The sequence below is a fragment of the Gorilla gorilla genome, chromosome 19, assembly GCF_029281585.2.
Source record: "Gorilla gorilla gorilla isolate KB3781 chromosome 19, NHGRI_mGorGor1-v2.1_pri, whole genome shotgun sequence".
In the NCBI taxonomy this organism is placed as follows: domain Eukaryota; kingdom Metazoa; phylum Chordata; class Mammalia; order Primates; family Hominidae; genus Gorilla; species Gorilla gorilla.
In genome coordinates, this window is record NC_073243.2 from 40,084,347 (window position 1) to 40,112,019 (window position 27,673).

The following is a 27,673-nucleotide window of genomic DNA, read 5'->3' on the forward strand; positions in this document are numbered from 1 at the left end:
GTTGCAGTGAGCCAAGATCACACCACTGCACTCCAGCCTGGGCAACAGTGTGAGACTCTGCCTCAATAAAAAATAAAAATAAAAAAATTAAAAAAAAAAAAGCCTCAACATCACTAGTCACTAGGGAAATGCAAATCAAAACCAAAATGAGGTACTACCTCACACCCCCAAAGATGGCTGTCATCAGACAAACATACAATTACAAGTGTTGACAAGAATGTGGAACAATCAGAACCCTCACATGCTGCTGGTAGAAATGTAAAACATGTATTGGATAGATTAGAAGTTTTTCAAAATGTTAAACACAGCTACCACATGATCCAGCAATCCTACTCATAGGTACATATCCAACAGAAATAAAAACATTTCCATGCAAAAACCTATACATTCAAAGCGCCGTTATTCATAATACCCAAAAGCAGAAGCAACCTAAATGCCCATCAACTGATGAATGGATAGCTAGAACACAGCATAACCATACAATGGAATACTATTCAGCCATAAAAAGGAATGAAGTGATTCCTCAAAAAGTAAACATAGAATTCCATATGATCCAACAATTTCACTTCCAGGTATATACCCAAAAAAATGAAAGCAGGAACTTGAATAGAAATTTGTACACCCATGTTCATAGCAGCATTATTCATAATAGCCTGAGAGTGGAAGCAATCCAAATATCGATTGATGGATGAATGAACAAACAAAATACAGTGTATACATACAATGGAACATTATTTAGCCTTAACAATGAAGGGCACTCTGACATCTGCTACAATATAGAAGAACCATGAAGACGTTTTGCTAAGTGAAATACGTCTATCACAAAAGGACAGATATTATATGATTCCACTGACATGTGAGATACCTAGAATAGTCAAATTCATAAGGACAGAAAGTAGAATGGTGGTGCCGAGGTGGCAGAGGTGACGGAAATAGGGAGAATTTCAGTTGGGGAGGATGAAAATGTTCTCGAGATAGATGGTAGTGATGGTTGCACAACAATATGAACATACTAAACGTCACCAAGCTGTACTGAAAAACGGTTACAACAGTAAGTTTTATGTTATGCATATTTTATCACAATATTTTTTAAAACATCAAAAAATAGTTTAAATGGTGTATTTTATGTTATGCATATTTAATTTCCATCGACCAACGTTCTTATGTTCTTACCAAGGGGGGTCCTGCCAAGAAAATGGTACCCTGCTTGCGTACAATGATGTTTTCATCAGCCATGGCAGGCACATAGGCTCCTCCTGCGGTGCAGGAGCCCATGACCACTGCGATCTGGAATCCAAGCACACGACAAACACATGAGATGCAGCTCATGCAGTGACTTCTACAGTGTTTGATCCAGAATCCCACAAACACTGCAGTGACCAGGGGATATTACTGGTTGGTCCCTGAACATCATTTTAAAAACAAAGTCCTCTAAATGTTTGAAATAGTTTTCTGACTTCTTGTATCAAAACATTTTGAAGGGCTTATGTCTCACTTTTACAAAACTTATGGACAATCTCCCTGTCAGAGAGAAGACTGGCCTGATAGACTACTGGCCTGAAAAACTAATGGAGAGAAGAAATCCACAATATACCTATAATTTTGCAAAACTGTATTAAAAGGATAACTTTTATGTCTAATAATAATAATAAGTCCTCTAAACATTTGCCAGTTACCTCACAGGAATACTAAAATAACTCTTCAAATGGATGTTATTAATATTTTGTGTTACACTGGATGTAATACTTTCTAAATATAAAACTAATGTTAAGATTGCAGTTTAAAGCCTTCCTCAAAAGAAAAGTCGATTGTATTGAAGCTGGGTGATGTGTACATAGGGTTCACAGTACTATCTTCTCTAGTTTCATGTGTTTAAAATTTTCCATAATAAAAAGCTTTAAAAAAATCTTGCTCAGAAATTAGGATGGTACAAAGAATAATAAATATAGGTTTGGCTGATGACTCCTAAATAGGATTGAACGATATCACCAAGGAAAAATAAAGTATATAATGAATATTTTTAAATTATCATATGAAAGCAATTTTTGCTACTAATTCCAATATTCCATCAGTTTTCCTTATAGGCATGCAAACAGCGTGTTCTGAAAAACAGCATGCCATACTGGTATAACCAAAAGATGAAAGGTAACATGAGTTAGCATTTTTCCATCTAAATGGCCAACACAAAAAGCATTCTTCCTCAACTAAAGCTTTCATGTATGTTATTGAAAGTGGCTTCAACATTTATTTGTCAACATATTACAGAAGTGATTATCACTTACAGTTTTGCTTATCAATCACCCAGAAGTTTGTGTTACAGATTATCTATGGCTACAAAAACTTGCCTATGAGCACAGGGAAACACTCACATAGCATTGTTACAATAGCAAAAATATGTAAATAACCAACATGTCCATCAATATATTTTGAACACATAAATAAACTTTTTTTTTTTTTTCTTTTATTATACTTTAAGTTTTAGGGTACATGTGCACATTGTGCAGGTTAGTTACATATGCATACATGTGCCATGCTGGTGCGCTGCACCCACTAACTCGTCATCTAGCATTAGGTATATCTCCCAATGCTATCCCTCCCCTCTCCCCCCACCCCACAACAGTCCCCAGAGTGTGATATTCCCCTTCCTGTGTCCATGTGATCTCATTGTTCAATTCCCACCTATGAGTGAGAATATGCGGTGTTTGGTTTTTTGTTCTTGCGATAGTTTACTGAGAATGATGGTTTCCAATTTCATCCATGTCCCTACAAAGGACATGAATTCATCATTTTTTATGGCTGCATAGTATTCCATGGTGTATATGTGCCACATTTTCTTAATCCAGTCTATCATTGTTGGACATTTGGGTTGGTTCCAAGTCTTTGCTATTGTGAATAATGCCGCAATAAACATACGTGTGCATGTGTCTTTATAGCAGCATGATTTATAGTCCTTTGGGTATATACCCAGTAATGGGATGGCTGGGTCAAATGGTATTTCTAGTTCTAGATCCCTGAGGAATCGCCACACTGACTTCCACAATGGTTGAACTAGTTTACAGTCCCACCAACAGTGTAAAAGTGTTCCTATTTCTCCATATCCTCTCCAGCACCTGTTGTTTCCTGACTTTTTAATGATTGCCATTCTAACTGGTGTGAGATGATATCTCATAGTGGTTTTGATTTGCATTTCTCTGATGGCCAGTGATGATGAGCATTTTTTCATGTGTTTTTTGGCTGCATAAATGTCTTCTTTTGAGAAGTGTCTGTTCATATCCTTCGCCCACTTTTTGATGGGGTTGTTTGTTTTTTTCTTGTAAATTTGTTTGAGTTCATTGTAGATTCTGGATATTAGCCCTTTGTCAGATGAGTAGGTTGCGAAAATTTTCTCCCATGTTGTAGGTTGCCTGTTCACTCTGATGGTAGTTTCTTTTGCTGTACAGAAGCTCTTTAGTTTAATTAGATCCCATTTGTCAATTTTGTCTTTTGTTGCCATTGCTTTTGGTGTTTTGGACATGAAGTCCTTGCCCACGCCTATGTCCTGAATGGTAATGCCTAGGTTTTCTTCTAGGGTTTTTATGGTTTTAGGTCTAACGTTTAAATCTTTAATCCATCTTGAATTGATTTTTGTATAAGGTGTAAGGAAGGGATCCAGTTTCAGCTTTCTACATATGGCTAGCCAGTTTTCCCAGCACCATTTATTAAATAGGGAATCCTTTCCCCATTGCTTGTTTCTCTCAGGTTTGTCAAAGATCAGATAGTTGTAGGTATGCGGCGTTATAAATAAACTTTTAAATGAGTACATTCTTTTCAAATCTGTGGCAAAGATAACAAAATGTAATGTTAACACTTAATAGACCCAGGTAGTGAGCACACCAGCATTCAGTCCTATTATTCTGTATACTTTCTGCATGTTTGAAACATTTTATGGGCTTTCTTTTTCAAATTTCTGTGGGAAGCAAAGGACACAATTTTACCTTAGCATCCTGTTCTCTGTACCAGAACACTGAGTTCAGCTCAAACTATTTCAGTATCCAAAAAGGAATACAGTCAAGGAACTTACAGAAGAGTCACAGTGATGTCAAATCTAAAAAGGAACAGTTTTCAAAAATAATACCTAAAGAACTAAGCAGGCATGGCAGAGTCCTATGAAAACAACCAGAGAGCAAAAGGAGGAGAAAGCAACTGTCAGCAAGAATTCAAAGACCAAGATGAGGGAGGCAGGTCAGGGAGGAAACAGAGGAAGAGGAATTATTGTGTTGAAATGTAGTTAGACAGGCTGGGCACAGTGGTCATGCCTGTAATCCCAGCACTTTGGGAGGTGGGGGTGGGTGGATCACTTGAGGCCAGGAGTTCAAGACCAGCCTAGCCAACATGGTGAAACCCAGTATTTACTAAAAATACAAAAATTAATTGGGTGTGGTGGTGCATGCCTGTAAACCCAGCTACTCAGGAGGCTGAAGCAGGAGAATCACTTAACCTGGGAGGCGGAGGTTGCCCTGAGCCGAGATCACGCCACTGCACTCCAGCCTGGGCGACAAAGCAAGACTCCGTCTCAAAAAAAAAAAAAAAGAAAGAAAGAAAGCAGGGGGTGGGTGTGGTGGCTCACGCCTGTAATCCCAGCACTTTGGGAGGCTGAGGTGGGCGGATCACCTGAGGTTGGGAGTTCGAGACCAGCCTGACCAACATGGAGAAACCCCGTCTCTACTAAAAATACAAGATTAGCCAGGCACAGTGGTGCATGCCTGTAATCGCAGCTACTCGGGAGGCTGAGGCAGGAGAATGGCTTGAACCCGGGAGGCAGAGGTTGCAGTAAGCCGAGATCACACCATTGCACTCCAGCCTGGGCAACAAGAGCAAAACTCCGTCTCAAAAAAAAAAGAAAAAGAAAAAGAAAGGAAGAAAGAAATGTAGTAAGACAAAGGTGAGAGAAATGAAACTAAATGCCATCATATCATCTACTACAGACTGAATGTTTGTGTCTCCTCCGAACTCATCTGCTGAAGCCCTGCTCCCCAGAGTGATGGTATGCGGAGGCAGAGGCCTTTGGGGAGTAATTTGGTGAGATGAAGTCATGAGTTAGTGCCCCCCCTCCCCATGGGATTAGTGCCCTTATAAGGAAGAGACAGGAGATCTCTTTGGTCACCATGTGAGAACACAGTCAAGAACAGGGCCCTGACCAAGAACCAGGCCATGCTCGTACCCCTATCTCTGGGGACTTCCAGCCTCCAGAGTTGTGAGAAATAAATGTCTGTTTTTTAAGACACCCAGTAGTCTATGATAATTTGGTATAGCAGCTGGAAATGACTAAGACACCATTTGAGTAGGGGAAGAAGGATGGAAGAGAGATCTAGAAAAGTCTCACAAGGGAATAGCTGACAAATTATTAGCATATCTACTTCCGGGAATTTTACCATATGGCTAAGGGCACTTCCGACACGTTTCTCCACAGTTCCTCAACAACCAAGGAAACCAGCAATCCACCTCTCTGACACTAGCTACACAAGCTCAGAAAAGGACAGGAGATTCTGGTAACCAGGCTTTTAAAATGGCCCCCCCAAACCCGTGACTTGGTATTCACATTCTGTGCAGTTCCTTCCTCTTGAATACGTGGTGGGTCCAGTGACTCACTTGTATTAAAGAGAATATGGCAAGTGATGGATTGTCACCTCTGTGGTCAGGCCATGAGAAACTGTCTACCATCCTGCTGGCCCTCTTGCTCTTGCTGGCCCTCTTTCTTGTCTTCTCACTCTCTCGCTTTGATGAAGTCACGTGACATGCTGTGAGATGCTCTAGGAAGAGGCTGTATGGCAAGCAACTGAGGAAGGCCGCTGGCCAGCAGCTCGTAAGAAACAGGCCTGCAAAGCGCTGGACCCTGCCAACAGCCATGGGAGTGAGCCAGGAAGTGGGTCCTTCCTAGTCAAGCTCCGAGATGACTGCAGCCACGTGAGAGACCCAGAGCTACACTGCGCCCAGACTCCCAACCCACAGAAACTGCGAAATAATCAATGTGTCTTGTTTTACACCGCACAAGTTTTGGGACAATTTATTCTGCTACAATAGGACAATTAATACAGAGATCAAAAAACATCTGTCTTAAGTGACTACAATTGAAGTGCATCTGAAGACTTGAGACAGACTTTGTTTGGAAGTACTTTTCTATTGTTCTTCAAAGAACCTATCTAACCTGTTCAACTATTCCAGAGATGGCAGACAATATGTAGAACTTTTTTTTTCTTTTTTCATGGACAGTTTATGAAACGTACTGCAGAAATATGTACAACTTTCTGTGCCATCCCAGAGAGCGAAGGAAAACCAGGAGCAAGACATGGAAACCATGTTAGCCAGGATGGTCTCGATCTCCTGACCTCATGATCCGCCCACCTCCGCCTCCCAAAGTGCTGGGATTACAGGCGTGAGCCACCGCGTCTGCCTTGAAATGCATTTTTAAAACAAGCCAAGCAGGGTAGCACATGACTGTAATCCCAGCTACTCAGGAGGCTAAGGCAGGAAGACTGCTTGAAGCCAGGAGTTCAAGACCAGGAAACCATTATGTTAAGTGAAAGAAGCCAGTCACAAAAGACTACTTATCATATGATTCCCTTTACATGAAATGTCCAGAACAAGCAAATCTATAGACAGAAAGTAGCTTAGTGGTGGCCTAGGGCTGCAGGGGACTGGGTAGAAATGGGGAGTGACTGCTATTGGGGGAATGAAAATATTCTAAAATTGATTCATTCAACTCTGTGAATATCCTAAAAGCCATTGAATTGTACACATCAAATGGGTAAGTTATATGATATTTGAATTATATCTCAACGAAGCTGTAAAAAAATTTTTTTAATGAGTCAAAAAAATAAGTACAAAGGAGTCAAAATTCTCAAACAAGTATCTAACAGGCAAAATCTTGTTTTTATTTTTAATTTTTGGGGGTACATAGTAGGTCTATATATTTATGGGGTACCTGAGTTTTGTTTTGTTTTTTTTTTAGTGGAGATGGCGTTTTGCCATGTTGCATTCATCTGTGGTACAACAAAGACATTACATGAGCCTACACTGGACAAAGCTCACTGGACAAGTGATCTGAAACCCTAGAAAGAAAATTCTATGGCATTCTCCACTAAGAGGACACTGAAAGGATATAAGATGAATGACCAGAAACTTGGCCCAGGCAGGTCCTGAACTCCTGTGCTCAAGCGATCCTCCCACCTTGACCTCCCAAAGTGCTGGGATTACAGGCATGAGGCACCACACCCAGCGAGAGATGTTTTGATACAGGCATGCAATGTGAGATAAGCACATCATGAAGAATGGGTATCTATCCCCTCAAGCATTTATCCATTGAGTTGTAAACAATCCAATTACATACTTTAAGTTACTTTAAATGTGCAGTTGTTATTATTATTGACTACAGTCATCCAGTTGTGCTATCAGATAATAGGTCTTACTCATTCTTTCTTTTTTTTTTTGTATCCATTAACCATCCTCACATTCCCCCAACCTCTACTCCCATTCCCAGCCTCTGGTAATCAACAGGCAAAATATTAATATTGCTAAAAGCAAATTCTGATGACAGAAATAAAAATTAAATTAAAAAACAGAGATAAAAGAGCTCACTAATTAATGATTAGTCACTGTCACTCAGTGTCATACAATCTCTTCTCTCTTTTTGTTTTGAGACTCTGTTGCCCAGGCTAGAGTGCAGTGGCACAAACACAGCTCACTGCAGCCTTGACTTCCCGGGCTCAAGAGATCCTCCCACCTCAGCCTTCCGAGTAGCTGGGACTACAGGTGCACCACCACGCCCAACTAATAATCCTTGTCATTTAGTTCTGCGTCATTCACTTACTCACAAAAGGTGACAAAGTGAATGGAACAAGAGTTCTGCCACTGTGTCTGCTTTCTTTTTTATTTTTATTTTTTTTAGATGAGGCCTCCCAATATTGCCCAGGTAGCACTCCTGGCTCAAGCAATCCTCCTACCTCTCAGCATCCTAAGAAGCTGAGAGTACAGGCATGAGCCACCGTGCCCAGCTGTATCTGCTTCTTCCTGTATCTGCTTCTTCCTCTCACAAAGCACAGGGATCCCAGGGCCAAACAGCATTAACAACTTGCCATGTCCCAAAGCATTCACTGGTGGTACCACAAAGACGTTACCTGAGGACACTGAAAAGACATAAGATGCATGACCAGAAACTTTTCTGACCAGACTCAGAGGCAGAGATTTGGCTTGTGATGTGGCACAACATAGGCATTGTACCAGGACAGACATCACAGGGACCTGCATCTGCATCGGGACAGAGGTGAACTCCAAAGAACTCCACTGAGAGACTACCGTCCACCCAGTCACCAGTGAGATGGGCCTGCTCTGTGACAGGAACAAACAGAGATCACTCTTGCAAGGTGAGGTGATTCTAAGACTTGAATCAAGAGTAAGAACGTGCAAGAAGGATGAGGATGAGACATACCTGACAGTAACAATACTTGTCATCCCCTCCACAGAAGGCACAGGCAACATTTCCAAGCAAAAGCAAATAAGATGCTACAAAACAGAGGTAATCATCCGGAAAAGCTTTAGATTGAATTTCATTACCCTCTAGGTCTTGCCTAAACAAATAGAGACTGGGTCTCCTTGCACCAAAAGCAAATTACATATTGTAGGTCAACAGCCTGCCCCATGGAAAGGGTCTCTGACACAGAGCTAAGAGATTTTTTATCTAATTCTGAAAAGCTAGGTGAACTCTAGACCTCAGTTCCTCCCCGCAAAATTGTAGAATACTATCCAATTCATAGAAATGCTGTGATAAATGTAATATAACTTGGAGGGAGAAAAAAGGTCCAACTGCTTGATAGAAAAGCCATTAAAAATATAATAATTTTTTAAATCTGTCACCTTACTTCTTTTTCAATTCAAAGTAGAAAGCAGATATTACTGCCCACATCCCATTTTTCCTGCCCCTACCTGAAGAGCCACCATTAAAAAATAAAAGCCACAAAATATACATCTCAATTCAATAGCTGTCAAGAATTTAAGAATGTTATCAACTATACTGACTGATCAATACCACTGATTTGATAGTAGTCATGCTTACCTATGCCAACTGGATAGACTGAAATGCACAAAGAATCCAAAAAGTCAGTCTTATCCAGTATGTTCTGTTTCCTCCTCAATCTTTTTGTCAGAGAGCCTCAAAGAAATCAAACAGTGATTTTGTTTCTCCTAGGCCCTATCCATCTCCATCACAGGTTGAAATTCATTTTTTTTTTTTTGAGACAGAGTCTCACTCTGTCGCCCAGGCTGGAGTGCAGTGGCGTGATCTCGGCTCACTGCGACCTCCACCTCCCGGGTCCAAGCGATTCTACTGCCTCAGCCTCCCGAGTAGCTGGGACTATAGGCACGCACCACCATGCCCGGCTAATTTTTTGTATTTTTAGTAGAGACGGGATTTCACCATGTTAGCAAGGATGGTCTCGATCTCCTGACCTCGTGATCTGCCCACCTCAGCCTCTGAGATTACAGGTGTGAGCCACCGCGCCTGCTTTGAAATGCATTTTTAAAACAAGCCAAGCAGGGTAGCACACGCCTGTAATCCCAGCTACTCAGGAGGCTGAGGCAAGAGGATTGCTTGAACCCAGGAGTTCAAGACCAGCCTGGGCAACATAATGAGACCTGTCCCGAAAAATAAATAAACAAATAAAACAACGAGAGGCCACATTGGCTCATGCCTGTAATCCCAGCACTTTGGGAGGCCAAGGCAGAAAGATTCCCTGAGCCCAGAAGTATGAGACCAGCCTGGGCAACATAGTGAAATTCCATCTCTACAAAAATAAAAATAAAAATTAGCCAGGCAAGGTGGTGTGCACCTGAAGTCCCAACCACTTGGGAGGCTGAGGTAGGAGGATCACTTGAACCTGAGAGGTCAAGGCTGCAGTGAGCTGTGATTGTGCCACTGCACTCAAGCCTGGGCAACAGAGTGAGACCCTGTCTTTAAAAAAAAGAAAAAAAGAAAAAGGATGCAGTACCTATCCTAACTAAGCTCCTCAAAACAATTACCAAGGTCAAAACAGTGAAAACCAACAAGATACATTTCAAAAATAATAAGCTAAGGCAAGCGGGGAGGAGGAGGGAGGTAAGGTAGGGGGGAGAAATGGAAACCTGAGAATAATTTTAAATATGTCTCCAAAAAGAAGTGAAAATAGGCAGAATACAACACAAAGGAAAAGAGAAAGGCCTGAGGAACTGCAACTAAGCATGGCTAGATGAATGATGCCTATTTCAGAAGAAACAAACCGTTCATTCAAACAAAAACCTTGTTGCTTATACTAAAACAAGAAAGAGAACCAATGCACCAGAGCAAAGATCAATCTACAGCAAACTAGACTATCACTCAATTATAAAAATCAAAAGTAATGTGAGACCTAAAGAAAACACACATGGGCCGGGCGCAGTGGCTCACGCCTGTAATCCCAGCACTTTGGGAGGCCGAGGCGGGCGGATCACGAGGTCAGGAGATCGAGACCATCCTGGCTAACACAGTGAAACCCCGTCTCTACTAAAAAATACAAAAAAAAAATTAGCCGGGCGTGGTGGCGGGCGCCTGTAGTCCCAGCTACGCGGGAGGCTGAGGCAGGAGAATGGCGTGAACCCGGGAGGTGGAGCTTGCAGTGAGCCGAGATCGCGCCACTGCACTCCAGCCTGGGCGACAGAGCGAGACTCCGTCTCAAAAAAAAAAAAAAAAGAAAAGAAAACACACATGAAGATCCCACTTCTGAGGAGGATTCTAAGTCTCACACTTAAAAAGCCAGACATGGAAACCATAATTGGTGTCTTAGACTGTTTGCTGCTGCTATAACAGAATACCCAAGACTGAGTAATTCATAAAGAAAAGAAATTTGGCCTGGCATAGTGGCTCATGCTTATAATCCCAATGCTTTGGGAAGCTGAGGTGGGAGGATCACTTAAGCCAGGAGTTCAAGACCAGCCTGAGCAGCAAGACTTCACCTCTACAAAAAGAAAGAGAAAGGAAGGAAGGAAGGAAGGAAGGAAGGAAGGAAGGAAGGAAGGAAGGAAGGAAGGAAGGAAGGAAGAAGGAAAGAAGGAAAGAAGGAAAGAAAGAATTTAAAAAAGAAATTTACTTTTCACAGTTCTGGAAGCTGGGAAATCCAAGAGCATGGCACTGGCATCTGACAGTCATCCCATGGTGGAACAGCAGAAGGTGGGAGGGCAAGAGAGGGCAAGTGTGTGTGAGACACAGAGCAAACGAAGGCCAAACTCCCACAATGATAGCATTAATCCATCCATGAGGGCAGAGCTCTCATGACCTAATTACCTCCCAAAGGTGCCACCATTTAACATCACCACAATGGCAATCACATTTCCAACACATAAACTTTTGGGGGACACATTTAAACTGCACCACTGGGAAAATAAAAGAAGAACATTGCAAAGATTATCATGTCATCAGGCCTCAGATATGGAGAAGGCCCAGAGAAGGCATTCTCATGACATGAGACTCAAAGAAAGACCACCAGACACCCACACATCAACTCTTTAAACTCCAGAAACGATTAAGGGGTCTTAAAACCTGCCATGAAGGAAAGATGAAACAGAAGAGAACATAAAAGTAAGTACCTAGTTTAACTATCTTTTCTCCTTGAGAGCCAAAGAAAATGTTGAAACCTGGAAGGTCTATAGTAATCTGTCCACATTTTTATAGCAGCAAAGATACAGAAAACGATAGAGGTATGATTGCCAATAGACATACTCTTTGAAATAACTAGGTAAATGAATTTACAATGGGCAAGGCTAGTAACATTAAATAAAAACCAACCTTGGAGAGAAAAACAACTAAATTTGAGTAAGGAAGCTGGTGCTTACTATCGAAATAAATACATAACATAATTGAAGTTAGAAGTGATTAACTTATGTAATAAATATAAGGAATTGTTTTATCAGTCTGTCTAAACCAAAGTCTTAAATAAACAACAAAACAAACATTAAACTTAGGAAACAGAACCACTCAATATCTATCATATTACAACTTTAATAGTTATAAGGAGATTTATCTTTTAATAAATATTAAGTAAGTACCATCTCAGGGAAATGTATGAGGATATAAAAATCCATCTAAATTGTCCCTATTCTCAAGTAGCTAACAGACTAGTAGAGGAAATTAGTCCAGATATATCTAGATTAAAGGGATAAATGCTATTAGTAAGGCACAGTACAAGAACTATGGGAGCTAGGAGGAAGAAAATATTACTTCCAGTAAAGGATTCCGGGATTTCCTTAAAAGGGTGGCATTTGAGATGTGTCTTGGAAGATGGGTTGGAGACTCCAACCCAGGAGGATGAGGGGAAAGAGGACCAGCATGGGCCTGAGCAGATGGTCAAAAAAGGCTATGGTATATATGGAGACCAGTGACTGCATCAGGTTGACTGCAGTTTAGGGTCCAGGAGCAATAAGGCTAGAAGGTTAGGTTGAAATCCGATCACACAGGGGCTTAAGTATCGGGCTAAGAAGTATGAGCTTTGTTTTGTAGCAAATAGTAACAGGAGGGCCACATAAAGAATAACCTTGCAGCATGTGTCCACTGTATGGGAAAGGATAGACTAGGCAGACAGGGACACCAGGCAGGTGAGGCTAGAGCCACAGTCTAGTGGTAACAAAGGCCTGAGCTACCTCTGGGAGTGATAGTAGGAACAGAGTGGAGAGGAACTGCCCAAAGGTGAAACCAACAGGACTCATCAGTATATTAGGCAAAGACTTAGGATGTGTTCACTTTGTGCCTGGCATCAGAGCAACTACCAGGGATACAAAAATGTCAAAGATGTATATTTTTGACCTAAAAGGATTAAGTAAGGGAAAATGCAAAGAAAAGAGCCAAGGATGACATCAAGTCCTAGGGAAAGAGCAAGGTAGTGCTAGCAGTAGATGGGAACTCAGGTGAGGGAACAAATGAGTAGGGGAAGTTAATGTGTTCAATGTCTAGTTTGAACCTAAGTCTGAAAAGACAGAGGAAAAAGTGTTTTTCCTACTGTCTGACACAGTCACTCAATACCTCTGACACCAGATATGTGGGGGTATTTCTCCACACACCAAGCAGTTCTCCAGCAGACACCAGTTGTCCTCTAATCCAATTCAGTTCTTACAGTCTACCTAGAGACAGCATCAGATCCCACAGACTAAGGGCTCAGTCCTACAAGATGGCCCTCACTTCAGATGCCAATCCACAAGGAGCAGGTTGTCACCTATATTTCTGATTGACTGTAAATCAGGGCTGCCACTACCCATCCTTGGGTTTGATTAATTTACAAGAGTGGCCCACAGAACTCAGGGAAACACTTTACTTACATTTACTGGTTAGGAAGGATATCATAAAGGATACAGATGAACAGCAAGATGAAAAGATACATAAGACGAGTCTGCAAAGGTCCTGAGGGCTGGAGCTTCTGTCCCCACGGAGTGGGAATGCACCACCTTCTTAGCACTTGGATGAGTTTGCCAGCTCAGATGCTCTCTGAACACCATTTAGGGATTTTTATGGAGGCTTCATCACAGAGGCATGGTCAATTATTAACTCAATCCCCAGCCCCTCTCCCTCCCTGAAGGATAGGGCTGGGACTGAAAGCTCCAAGTTTATGGTCATGGCTTGGTCTTTCTGGTGACCAGCACCATCCAGGAGCCCACTAAGAGTCGCCTCATCAGAATAAAAGATGCTCCTATCACCCAGGAAATTCCAAGGGATTTTGGAGCTCTGTGACAAGAATGGGGGTCAAAGACCAAATCATAGAACAAAAGATTCTTCTAGTACCCCTATCTACAAGGGTATTAAGAACTCTGTCGGAGGAACTGGGGCAGACACCAAATATTGTAACAAAAGAGCCTCCTAGTGCCCCTACTGCTCAGAAACTTATGAGGATTTTAGGAGCTCTGTTCCTGGAACTGGGGACAGAGATCAATGTGTATATTTCTTATTATTTCACACTAAGGTACCAGCAGGAAATTGACTGAGAAAGCAGAACCCCTGAGGTTCAGAAGTAGAGATGTAGAGGGGGTCAAGACTAGATAAAGATCAGGGAGATGACAGGTAATGAGATCTGGCTAAATCGTTAAAATAGATAAATAAATAAGGGCACCCCAGTGGCATGAAGCATAAGGAGAATTTCACGAAAAGGAAAAAAATGATGATACCAAGAGGCTGTGCAGAGTGGGAATCTGGTCTCTAGGCTGGTGAAACTCTCGTAGGGCATGGAGGTTTGAAGGAGTGAGCAGTTAGAATGAGGACAATGTGCCAATCCTTAAGAATGTTGGCTGGGCGCGGTGGCTCACCTTAGGTCAGGAGTTCAAGGCCAGCCTGGCCAACATATGGAAACCTCATCTCTATTAAAAATACAAAAAAGTTAGTCAGGCATGGTGGTGCATGCCTGTAGTCCCTGCTACTAGGGAGGCTGAGGCAGGAGAATTGCTTGAACCCAGGAGGTGGAGGTTGCAGTGAGCCGAGATCGTGCCACTGCACTCCAACCTGGATGACACAGTGAGACTCCATCTCAAAGGGGGAAAAAAATGTAGCCACCCAGGTAGGGAGAAAAGCTTCAAAAACAGCAGAAGCTAGAAAAGGTCTTTATCTTTTGGCATCATTTTGGTGTTCTTTTTTTGTTTCCTTTAAAGAAAAGGTATCAACGTGATTTTGGGGTGTGAGAAGAAAAATAAGCAGATAAAAAAATTGTTTTTTCATTTTTAAAAGATGGGGTCTGGGCTGGGCACAGTGGCTCATACCTGTAATCCCAGCACTTTGGGAGACCAATGCGGGCTCATCACTTGACCTCAGGAGTTCGAGACCAGCCTGGGCAACATAGTAAAACCCCGTCTCTACTAAAAATACAAAAATTAGCTGGGCGTGATGGCATGTGCCTATAGTCCCAGCTACTCGGGAGGCTGAGGCAGGAGAATCCCTTGAGCCTGGGAGGCGGAGGTTGCAGTGAGCCAATATTGCACGCCACTGCACTCCAGCCTGGGGACAAGAGCAGGACTCCATCTCAAAAAAAAAAAAAAAGAGAGAGAGAGAGATGGGGTCTCACTATGCTGGCCACGTTAGGTCTTAAACTCCTGGCCTCAAGCAATCTCCCACCTTAGCCTCCCAAAGTGCTAGGATTAGAGGTGTGAACCACCGTGCCTTGCCCAAGAAAATTAATTAGAGTAACAGAAAGGGAATAAATGATGAAGCAAAAAGGAGAGGTTAGTTTTAAAATCATAAATGACGGGTTTAGGTTTTGAGAAGAGGAGAAACATAGCCTGACATCTTCAGTGCAGATATCAGGTTTAGGCTCATATATTCAGGAAAGGCTCAGAACAGATACTATGGAAACTTAAAAATACGGTTCATTAAAATATGAGAAGGCAAACCTTAACCCTAAACCTCCTTTCCTATTTAAGGGAAATAAAAAAAAATAAAGGCTAAGAGAAGTAGCTCAAAGAAATACTGATGTGTGTGTGTGTGTGTGTGTGTGTGTGTGTATTATATATGTTATACATAATATGAACCACATATATATAATATGAACTATATAATATGAATTAGATATATAATATGAACCTCTTGGAATTTAAAAAGAAATTTCTGTTATCATATATTGAGTCTCCATAGTATCTTTTCTGACCCCTTCCTGAATATATGAGCCCTAAACCTGAAATCTGCACTGAAGATGTCCGGCTATGTGTGAGCACTTTTCTTCATACTGAAAACACTAGTACTTACTCCACCTTCCTTCTTTGATATATTATATATTATAAATATATGTATATTTTCTTGAGACAGTGTCTCATTCTGTCACTCAGGCTGAAGTGCAGTGGTACAATCATGGCTCACTGAAGCTTCAACCTCCTGGGCTCAAGTAATCCTTCTGCTTCAGCCTCCCAAACAGCTAGGACCACAGGTTGTGTGCCCAGGCTGGTCTCACCTGGGCTCAGGCAATCCTCCTGCCTTGGCCTCTCAAAGTACTGGGATTACAGGCATGAGCCACCATGCCCAGCCCTAATATTTTTTAAAAAACAAAAATAAAATAAGTAAAAGGAAGACAGACATTCAGTCAAATGCCCTTCAGACATTTTGAGTTTTTTATCATAAGCAGGTATTGCTTATTCCAAGAAGTAAGTACACTTTTGATTTTTAAAAGATCTGATTTTAAAGCACTTTAAACTTCAAAGTTCCACAGGAATAGAGACTCCACCTGGCAGCAGAAAGACACAGCAAAGAACATGTTAGATGATAGAGGGCTATAGTGCTTAAATAGTAGCCTCCCCCAACAAAAGATAAAAAGATATAGCCATATCCTAATCCCCAGAATCTGTAAAGATGGTCTCATTTGAAAAAGGAATCTTTGCAGATATAATTAAGAATCTTGTGGATTACCTGGGTGGTCCCTAAATCCAGTGACAAGTGTTCTTATAAGACAGAGAAGGAGAAGACCCAGATACCCAGAGAAGGTCACGTGAAGATGGAGGCAGACATGGGAGGGAGGTAACCATAAGCCAGGGGAATACCTGGAGCCACCAGGAGCTGGAAGAGGCTAGGAAAGGAACAGAATGTCCCCTGGAAGCACAGCCCCGCTGCTGCCTTGACTGCAGAGTTATGGCTTCCAGAACTTCACAGAATAAACTTCTGTTAGCCAAGCATTGTGGCTCACACCTATAATCCCAGCTACTCACAAGGCAAAGGTAGGAGGATCATCTGAGGCCAGGAGTTCAAGACCAGCCGGAGCAACATACCAAGACATTCATCTCTAAATAAATACATAAATTGCTGTTGCTTTAAGCCACTCAATTTGTGATAATTTGTTACAACAGCCCTAGGAAACTAATAAAAGGTAAGCTATAAAAATTGTAACACCAGGCCCAGCATGTTGGCTCAGGCCTGTAATCCCAGCACATTGGGAGGCTAAGGCAGAAGGATCCTTGAGGCCAAGAGTTTGAGACCAGCCTGGCCAACATAGCAAGATCCTGTTTCTCTAAAAGAAAAAAATATAATACCAGATTAAATGGAGACCACAATACGAATTTCATATAGATAATGCAACGGCCATCTGTGCAAAAGTAAGCAAAGCCAAAGTTTCTATTTAGACAAATAAAGCATATAGGTAGGCAAGGTCACTGTGTAACAGTAAAATATACCATAAACAATTACAACCAACTATGTTGATAGAAAAATCAAAAAGATATATAATAATTGCAAGTATAGATTAATCAGAATATTAATAAAAATATTACAAACTTAAGAAATCCAATAAAGAAATGAAAACACAATAGCAGCATCTGTATTATAAATATTCCAACCATGCAAAAAAAATTACAGAATAACAAACATCCATTAGCCTAATACCTAGTCTTAATAAATCTTGACATTAAGCAAAATTTACTTCAGATCATTTTTTTAAGGAATAAAGTATTTGACCAGGCGCGGTGGCTCATGCCTGTTATCCCAGCACTTTGGGAAGCCAAGGCGGGCGGATCACGAGGTCGGCAGATCACAAGGTCGGCAGATCACAAGGTCAGGAGATCGAGACCATCCTGGCTAATGTGGTGAAACCCTGTCTCTACTAAAAATACAAAAAATTAGCCGGGCATGGTGGTGGGCGCCTGTAGTCCCAGCTACTCAGGAGGCTGAGGCAGGAGAATAGCGTGAACCCGGGAGGCAAAGCTTGCAGTGAGCCGAGGTAGCACCACTGCACTCCAGCCTGGGCAACAGAGCAAGACTCCATCTCAAAAAAAAAAAAAAAGAAAAGAAAAAGGAATAAAGTATTTGAGATATAGTTGAAGCGCCTATCTACCTCCTACCTCATCCCTGTCTCTTCCTTCCCACCTCAGAGGCAACCACTGTTCTAAAGCTGAGTGTATCGCTCCCACGTGCATGTTTATACACAAATAATATACAGTAGGATTTGATGTATTTAACCTTTACATACATAGTAACTAGCCATATATTGATTCTACTATTTTTTTTACTCAATCTACTTTTTGAGACTTATATTGACAGATGCAATTTTAGTTCATTCCTTTTAACAGACAAAAACTGTATTATTAATCTCCCATTAATGAACAGTTAGGTTATTCTCTAACTTTTGCTCTAACAAACAATGCTATAATGAACTTTTCTTTTCTTTTTCTTTTTTGAGAGAGGGTCTCATTCTGTTTCTCAGGCTGGAGTGCAGTGGTGCAACCACAGCTCGCTGTAGCCTCAAACTCCCAGGCTCAAGTGATTCTCCTACCTCAGCCTCCTGAAAGCTGGAACCATAGGCATGTGCCACACCACACTCGGCTAATTTTTTATTTTTTTGTAGAGACGGGGTCTCCCTATGTTGCCCAGGCTGGTCTCTCACTCCTGGTCTCAAGTGATCCTCTCACTTCAGCCTCCCAAAGTGCTGGGATTTCAGGCACAAGTCACGGTGCCTGGCCATGAACTATTCTTCTAAGTATCTCTTCATACATATATCAGAGTTTCCCTAGGGTATAACCCTAAAAAAGGAATTACTGGAGCCCTTTCTTTTTAAACCCTGTTTTCCTTTTAAAAACCTGTTCTTTGTTTGTTTGAGACGGAGTCTCACTTCGTCACCAGGCTGGAGTGCAGTGGCACGATCTCAGCTCACTGCAACCTCTGCCTCCCAGGTTCAAGCATTTCTCCTGCCTCAGTCTCCCAAGTTGCTGGGACTACAGGCACGTGCCACCACGCCCAGCTAATTTTTTGTATTTTTAATAGAAACGGGGTTTCACCGTGTTAGCCAGGATAGTCTCGATCTCCTGACCTCGTGATCCCCCCACCTCAGCCTCCCAAAGTGCTGGGATTCCAGGCGTGAGCCACTGCGCCTGGCCTAAAACCTGTTTTAATAATCTTATTACAATATAGGAGTATTCCTATAGTTAATAAAAAGCTCTAATTGGAGATAACCTTTAGATACTCTCTGTGGAAAAAGATTAGATTTTGGGTAGGAGCCAAGATGGCCGAATAGGAACAACTCCGGTCTACAGCTCCCAGCGTGAGCGATGCAGAAGACGGGTGATTTCTGCATTTCCATCTGAGGTACCGGGTTCATCTCACTAAGGAGTGCCAGACAGTGGGCGCAGGTCAGTGGGTGCGCGCACCGTGCGCGAGCCGAAGCAGGGCGAGGCATTGCCTCACTTGGGAAGCGCAAGGGGTCAGGGAGTTCCCTTTCCGAGTCAAAGAAAGGGGTGACAGATGGCACCTGGAAAGTCGGGTCACTCCCACCCGAATACTGCGCTTTTCTGACAGGCTTAAAAAACGGCGCACCACGAGACTATATCCCACACCTGGCTCGGAGGGTCCCACACCCACAGAGTCTCGCTGATTGCTAGCACAGCAGTCTGAGATCAAACTGCAAGGCGGCAGCGAGGCTGGGGGAGGGGCGCCCGCCATTGCCCAGGCTTGCTAAAGGTAAACAAAGCAGCCGCGAAGCTCGAACTGGGTGGAGCCCACCATAGCTCAAGGAGGCCTGCCTGCCTCTGTAGGCTCCCCTCTGGGGGCAGGGCACAGACAGACAAAAAGACAGCAGTAACCTCTGCAGACTTAAATGTCTCTGTCTGACAGCTTTGAAGAGAGCAGTGGTTCTCCCAGCACACAGCTGGAGATCTGAGAACGGGCAGACTGCCTCCTCAAGTGGGTCCCTGACCCCTGACCCCCGAGCAGCCTAACTGGGAGGCACCCCTCAGCAGGGGCACACTGACATCTCACACCGCAGGGTATTCCAACAGACCTGCAGCTGAGGGTCCTGTCTGTTAGAAGGAAAACTAACAAACAGAAAGGACATCCACACCAAAAACCCATCTGTACATCACTATCATCAAAGACCAAAAGTAGATAAAACCACAAAGATGGGGAAAAAACAGAACAGAAAAACTGGAAACTCTAAAACGCAGAACGCCTCTCCTCCTCCAAAGGAACGCAGTTCCTCACCAGCAACGGAACAAAGCTGGATGGAGAATGACTTTGATGAGCTGAGAGAAGAAGGCTTCAGACGATCAAATTACTCTGAGCTACGGGAGGACATTCAAACCAAAGGCAAAGAAGTTGAAAACTTTGAAAAAAATTTAGAAGAATGTATAACTAGAATAACCAATACAGAGAAGTGCTTAAAGGAGCTGATGGAGCTGAAAACCAAGGCTCGAGAACTACGTGAAGAATGCAGAAGCCTCAGGAGCTGATGCGATCAACTGGAAGAAAGGGTATCAGCAATGGAAGATGAAATGAATGAAATGAAGCGAGAAGGGAAGTTTAGAGAAAAAAGAATAAAAAGAAATGAGCAAAGCCTCCAAGAAATATGGGACTATGTGAAAAGACCAAATCTACGTCTGATTGGTGTACCTGAAAGTGATGGGGAGAATGGAACCAAGTTGGAAAACACTCTGCAGGATATTATCCAGGAGAACTTCCCCAATCTAGCAAGGCAGGCCAACGTTCAGATTCAGGAAATACAGAGAACACCACAAAGATACTCCTCGAGAAGAGCAACTCCAAGACACATAATTGTCAGATTCACCAAAGTTGAAATGAAGGAAAAAATGTTAAGGGCAGCCAGAGAGAAAGGTCGGGTTACCCTCAAAGGGAAGCCCATCAGACTAACAGCGGATCTCTCGGCAGAAACCCTACAAGCCAGAAGAGACTGGGGGCCAATATTCAACATTCTTAAAGGAAAGAATTTTCAACCCAGAATTTCATATCCAGCCAAACTAAGCTTCATAAGTGAAGGAGAAATAAAATACTTTACAGACAAGCAAATGCTGAGAGATTCTGTCACCACCAGGCCTGCCCTGAAAAAGGAAGCGCTAAACATGGAAAGGAACAACCGGTACCAGCCACTGCAAAAATCAAGCGAAAATGTAAAGACCATCAAGACTAGGAAGAAACTGCATCAACTAACAAGCAAAATCACCAGCTAACATCATAATGACAGGATCAAATTCACACATAACAATATTAACTTTAAATGTAAATGGACTAAATGCTCCAATTAAAAGACACAGACTGGCAAACTGGATAAAGAGAGTCAAGACCCATCAGTGTGCTGTATTCAGGAAACCCATCTCACGTGCAGAGACACACATAGGCTCAAAATAAAAGGATGGAGGAAGATCTACCAAGCAAATGGAAAACAAAAAAAGGTAGGGGTTGCAATCCTAGTCTCTGATAAAACAGACTTTAAACCAACAAAGATCAAAAGAGACAAAGAAGGCCATTACATAATGGTAAAGGGATCAATTCAACAAGAAGAGCTAACTATCCTAAATATATATGCACCCAATACAGGAGCACCCAGATTCATAAAGCAAGTCCTGAGTGATCTACAAAGAGACTTAGACTCCCACACATTAATAATAGGAGACTTTAACACCCCACTGTCAACATTAGACAGATCAAAGAGACAGAAAGTCAACAAGGATACCCAGGAATTGAACTCAGCTCTGCACCAAGCGGACCTAATAGACATCTACAGAACTCTCCACCCCAAATCAACAGAATATACATTTTTTTCAGCACCACACCACACCTATTCCAAAACTGACCACATAGTTGGAAGTAAAGCTCTCCTCAGCAAATGTAAAAGAACAGAGATTATAATAAACTATCTCTCAGACCACAGTGCAATCAAACTAGAACTCAGGATTAAGAATCTCACTCAAAACCGCTCAACTACATGGAAACTGAACAACCTGCTCCTGAATGACTACTGGGTACATAACGAAATGAAGGCAGAAATAAAGATGTTCTTTGAAACCAACAAGAACAAAGACACAACATACCAGAATCTCTGGGACGCATTCAAACAGTGTGTAGAGGGAAATTTATAGCACTAAATGCCCACAAGAGAAAGCAGGAAAGATCCAAAATTGACACCCTAACATCACAATTAAAAGAACTAGAAAAGCAAGAGCAAACACATTCAAAAGCTAGCAGAAGGCAAGAAATAACTAAAATCAGAACAGAACTGAAGGAAATAGAGATACAAAAAACCCTTCAAAAAATTAATGAATCCAGGAGCTGGTTTTTTGAAAAGATCAACAAAATTGATAGACCGCTAGCAAGACTAATAAAGAAAAAAAGAGAGAAGAATCAAATAGACACAATAAAAAATGATAAAGGGGATATCACCACCGATCCCACAGAAATACAAACTACCATCAGAGAATACTACAAACACCTCTACACAAATAAACTAGAAAATCTAGAAGAAATGGATAAATTCCTCGACACATACACTCTCCCAAGACTAAACCAGGAAGAAGTTGAATCTCTGAATAGACCAATAACAGGCTCTGAAATTGAGGCAATAATCAATAGCTTACCAACCAAAAAGAGTCCAGGACCAGATGGATTCACAGCCGAATTCTACCAGAGGTACAAGGAGGAACTGGTACCATTCCTTCTGAAACTATTCCAATCAGTAGAAAAAGAGGGAATCCTCCCTAACTCATTTTATGAGGCCAGCATCATTCTGATACCAAAGCCGGGCAGAGACACAACCAAAAAAGAGAATTTTAGACCAATATCCTTGATGAACATTGATGCAAAAATCCTCAATAAAATACTGGCAAAACGAATCCAGCAGCACATCAAAAAGCTTATCCACCATGATCAAGTGGGCTTCATCCCTGGGATGCCAGGCTAGTTCAATATATGCAAATCAGTAAATGTAATCCAGCATATAAACAGAGCCAAAGACAAAAACCACATGATTATCTCAACAGATGCAGAAAAACCTTTGACAAAATTCAACAACCCTTCCTGCTAAAAACTCTCAATAAATTAGGTATTGATGGGACGTATTTCAAAATAATAAGAGCTATCTATGACAAACCCACAGCCAACATCATACTGAATGGGCAAAAACTGGAAGCATTCCCTTTGAAAACTGGCACAAGACAGGGATGCCCTCTCTCACCACTCCTATTCAACATAGTGTTGGAAGTTCTGCCCAGGGCAATTAGGCAGGAGAAGGAAATAAAGGGTATTCAATTAGGAAAAGAGGAAGTCAAATTGTCCCTCTTTGCAGACGACATGATTGTATATCTAGAAAACCCCATTGTCTCAGCCCAAAATCTCCTCAAGCTGATAAGCAACTTCAGCAAAGTCTTAGGATACAAAATCAATGTACAAAAATCACAAGCATTCTTAAATACCAACAACAGACAAACAGAGAGCCAAATCATGAGTGAACTCCCATTCACAATTGCTTCAAAGAGAATAAAATACCTAGGAATCCAACTTACAAGGGATGGGAAGGACCTCTTCAAGGAGAACTACAAACCACTGCTCAAGGAAATAAAAGAGGATACAAACAAATGGAAGAACATTCCATGCTCATGGGTAGGAAGAATCAATATCGTGAAAATGGCCATACTGCCCAAGGTAATTTACAGATTCAATGCCATCCCCATACAGCTACCAATGACTTTCTTCACAGAATTGGAAAAAACTACTTTAAAGTTCACATGGAACCAAAAAAGAGCCCACATCGCCAAGGCAATCCTAAGCCAAAAGAACAAAGCTGGAGGCATCACACTACCTGACTTCAAACTGTACTACAAGGCTACAGTAACCAAAACAGCATGGTACTGGTACCAAAACAGAGATATAGATCAATGGAACAGAACAGAGGCCTCAGAAATAACACCGCATATCTACAACTATCTGATCTTTGACAAACCTGAGAAAAACAAGCAATGGGGAAAGGATTCCCTATTTAATAAATGGTGCTGGGAAAACTGGCTAGCCATATGTAGAAAGCTGAAACTGGATCCCTTCCTTACACCTTATACAAAAATCAATTCAAGATGGATTAAAGACTTAAACGTTAGACCTAAAACCATAAAAACCCTAGAAGAAAACCTAGGCATTACCATTCAGGACATAGGCATGGGCAAGGACTTCATGTCCAAAACACCAAAAGCAATGGCAACAAAAGCCAAAATTGACAAATGGGATCTAATTAAACTAAAGAGCTTCTGCACAGCAAAAGAAACTACAATCAGAGTGAACAGGCAACCTACAAAATGGGAGAAAATTTTCGCAACCTACTCATCTGACAAAGGGCTAATATCCAGAATCTACAATGAACTCGAATTTACAAGAAAAAAACAAACAACCCCATCAAAAAGTGGGCGAAGGATATGAACAGACACTTCTCAAAGGAAGACATTTATGCAGCCAAAAAACACATGAAAAAATGCTCATCATCACTGGCCATCAGAGAAATGCAAATCAAAACCACAATGAGATACCATCTCACACCAGTTAGAATGGCAATCATTAAAAAGTCAGGAAACAACAGGTGCTGGAGAGGATATGGAGAAATAGGAACACTTTTACACTGTTGGTGGGACTGTAAACTAGTTCAACCACTGTGGAAGTCAGTGTGGCGATTCCTCAGGGATCTAGAACTAGAAATACCATTTGACCCAGCCATCCCATTACTGGGTATATACCCAAAGGATTATAAATCATGCTGCTATAAAGACACATGCACACGTATGTTTATTGCGGCATTATTCACAATAGCAAAGACTTGGAACCAACCCAAATGTCCAACAATGATAGACTGGATTAAGAAAATGTGGCACATATACACCATGGAATACTATGCAGCCATAAAAAATGATGAGTTCATGTCCTTTGTAGGGACATGGATGAAATTGGAAATCATCATTCTCAGTAAACTATCGCAAGAACAAAAAACCAAACACCGCATATTCTCACTCATAGGTGGGAATTGAACAGTGAGATCACATGGACACAGGAAGGGGAATATCACACTCTGGGGACTGTGGTGGGGTTGGGGGAGGGGGGAGGGATAGCACTGGGAGATATACCTAATGCTAGATGACGATTTAGTGGGTGCAGCGCACCAGCATGGCACATGTATACGTATGTAACTAACCTGCACAATGTGCACATGTACCCTAAAACCTAAAGTATAAAAAAAAAAAAAAAAAGATTAGATTTTGTGTTAAATTCTGTTTTACTTTCAAGCCATCCCAGAGTACCTAATTCATAAAGATACTTGGAGTAAAAAGCACCACTGTACACTTCATTCATGAAAAATTACCTGTGCAATATTTTTAGAAGACATAATTGCCTGATTATAGAATGTACGGCCAAAGTGGTCTCGATCTGGAAACACATCTGCTTGTCGAGGTAAGTATGCTCCTCCCGAATCAACTGAAGACAAGGAAAATGAGAAACATAAGCATCTCTATGAACTAAATGTGCTACGCAGAGGGAAACTTGTATCAATGACAGCATCAGTTCTTAATCACATTCACAAAAAACTTGCCCTGTCTTTCTAAACTGTTATAGAGCCTCGTTCTCCAAACCCCCAATGCAGCCAAAAGGATTCACTGCCCCAAACCCATCAGGCTTTCCTACCTCTGTGCAAAATTCTCCTCGAAATGTTTAGAACCTTCTCTCCTTTAAGGACCAGCTAAAGCCCCAGAAACATCATAAGTTCTTAAAGAGTTAAGGTGGAAAAGTATCTTTTCTTCTTCTAAACCAATACAAAAGCGATCCACAGAATTCATATAATAATTTATACATATTGCCTTCTGATACTGTTTTCATTGCAGATTGGAGTGGTGGGTACACAGGTCAGTTGCGTTCAAAGCAGAGCTCATGACTTCACAGCTGTGTGATTATAGGTGTGTTTCCTAGCCATCCTATGCCCCGGTTTCCTTACCCACGAAATGAAGATAAAAAAAGGAGCCATATCATATATTAGGATGACTTGAAAAATGTATAGAAAGCACTTAGTTCAGAATCTGCAACCATTAAGTCTTTTGTTGGTTGCACATTATATGCTGTGTCCAATTCATTATGAGCTCGCTGAAGACAGAGATAACAAAATCCTCCTCACTGTATCCCCTATAAAGACCGGCACAGCACCTGCAAGCAGCTGGGCCTCATTTGCTGTTTCCTCTATGTGCAGAGCAGTTCGTATTGTGAGTTAATCAGGTAAATTCAACTTCACAGAAAAACACAAAACAAAAAATACCTCTACATCAGTACCCGTTCAAATACCTGCATACATGAACAACGTATATTGGAATTTTACCAGACTAACCCAGTATCAGGAAAGGCCCATTTTTTTTTTTTTTTTTTTTTTTTGAGACAGAGTCTCTCTCTGTCGCCCAGGCTGGAGTACAGTGGTACGATTTCGGCTCACTGCAAGCTCCGCCTCCCAGGTTCACACCATTCTCCTGCCTCAGCCTCCCAAGTAGCTGGGACTACAGCTGCCTGCCACCACGCCCGGCTAATTTTTTGTATTTTTTTTTAGTAGAGATGAGGTTTCAGTGTGTTAGCCAGGATGGTCTCCATCTCCTGACCTCATGATCCGCCTGCCTCGGCCTCCCAAAGTGCTGGGATTACAGGCGTGAGCCACCGCGCCCGGAGGAAAGGCCCATTTTAAACTGCTTTGCTTTCAGGTTCTTTGATTTAAATGTGTTTTAATTTCAAATATAAGTTTACTTTCACTGGAAATTAAATTTACTTTAAATTACATCTGCTCAAATTATATAATACTTGCACATTTAACTCAGTACCTGGCACTCAAGAGATCTATAAATATTTGCTACTATTTTTTTCATAGCATGATCCATAAAGTTAAAAGAAAAACAGGATCTAGAGAACAAAAAAAAACCACACAACACAACTGGCATGCGTCAGAATGTATGAGTATTATGCACTAGTACTATGAACAGTTCTTGTTTACTTTCCCCCAGAGTTTTCAGCAAACAACCTGTGTTTCCTTTATAATTACGGGAGAAATCAACAGGTTTATAAAATACCCATCCCAAATGTAATACATACAGCCTTCCAAACTATCTTGCATTTTACCAGCTAATAATAGTTTATTTTACCACTCTGGTGACTTGCCTAAGTAGATGCAGGGGAGCCTGTTTTGCATGGCAATTTCTTGGGCCCGTAATTGTTTTTTCACAGTCACTGGGTAGTAGGCACCTCCTTTGACGGTGGCATCATTGGCAATAATCATGCATTCTACTCTGAAAGGCAGAAATTTCATTGGAGAGAGAATTTAAGAGATTTCTTCAAAACTAATTACACTCATTACAAGATACCCCAATACGACCTTCAACTTCTAGTACGTATCACTATTAACATCCATGAGCAGACAGCAGTCTTAGGATATAAATGCAAACTTTAATCACAGTTCACATATTAATTTATATAATACAAAACAATTACTTTTAACAAGTTTATAAACTCACACTTGGTTTTTGAAAAGTCATCAGTCCTAGATTAGTAATAAAAAACTAACAACCTAAGCCTTGTGTCATAATGTTTCTTTGAATGAAAGGGTCCTAACAAGATGAAAATAATAATGAAAAAAAAAATCCAAGTCTCAAGGGAAAAGAATTCCCTCATAATAAACCTTCAAAGTCTCCTTTTAGGAGGGTATTTTGCAAAAATGAAAACTGACCTTTAGTACTAAGATTTATTTTTTGTATTCTTGTTCTTCAACATTACAGCCCCATGGTTTTCTACAAAACTAAAAGTAGTCTAAAATATAACGTTCATCTTAAGTGAAGTCAGAATGAATGCAAACTTTAATATACTAAAAACACATGAAAGGTATCCTGAGTCATCAACAGTGCCCTT

General features: G+C 41.4%; 1 protein-coding gene across 3 annotated transcripts in view; it reads right to left on the minus strand.

Moving 5' to 3' along the window:
* Positions 1-27,673, minus strand: part of MCCC2 (methylcrotonyl-CoA carboxylase subunit 2) — a 72,788-nt gene that overhangs the window by 30,438 nt on the left and 14,677 nt on the right. For 2 of the 3 annotated variants that reach the window (XM_063700696.1, XM_019013442.4), the window contains exons 5-7: positions 26,930-27,057; positions 25,107-25,219; positions 1,174-1,287 (exon numbers count right to left, since the gene is read on the minus strand). In XM_063700696.1, coding sequence (XP_063556766.1) covers positions 1,174-1,287; positions 25,107-25,219; positions 26,930-27,057 — 355 coding nt within the window. The remainder of the gene's footprint in view (positions 1-1,173; positions 1,288-25,106; positions 25,220-26,929; positions 27,058-27,673) is intronic. The other variant, XM_019013443.4, reaches the window with a different exon arrangement.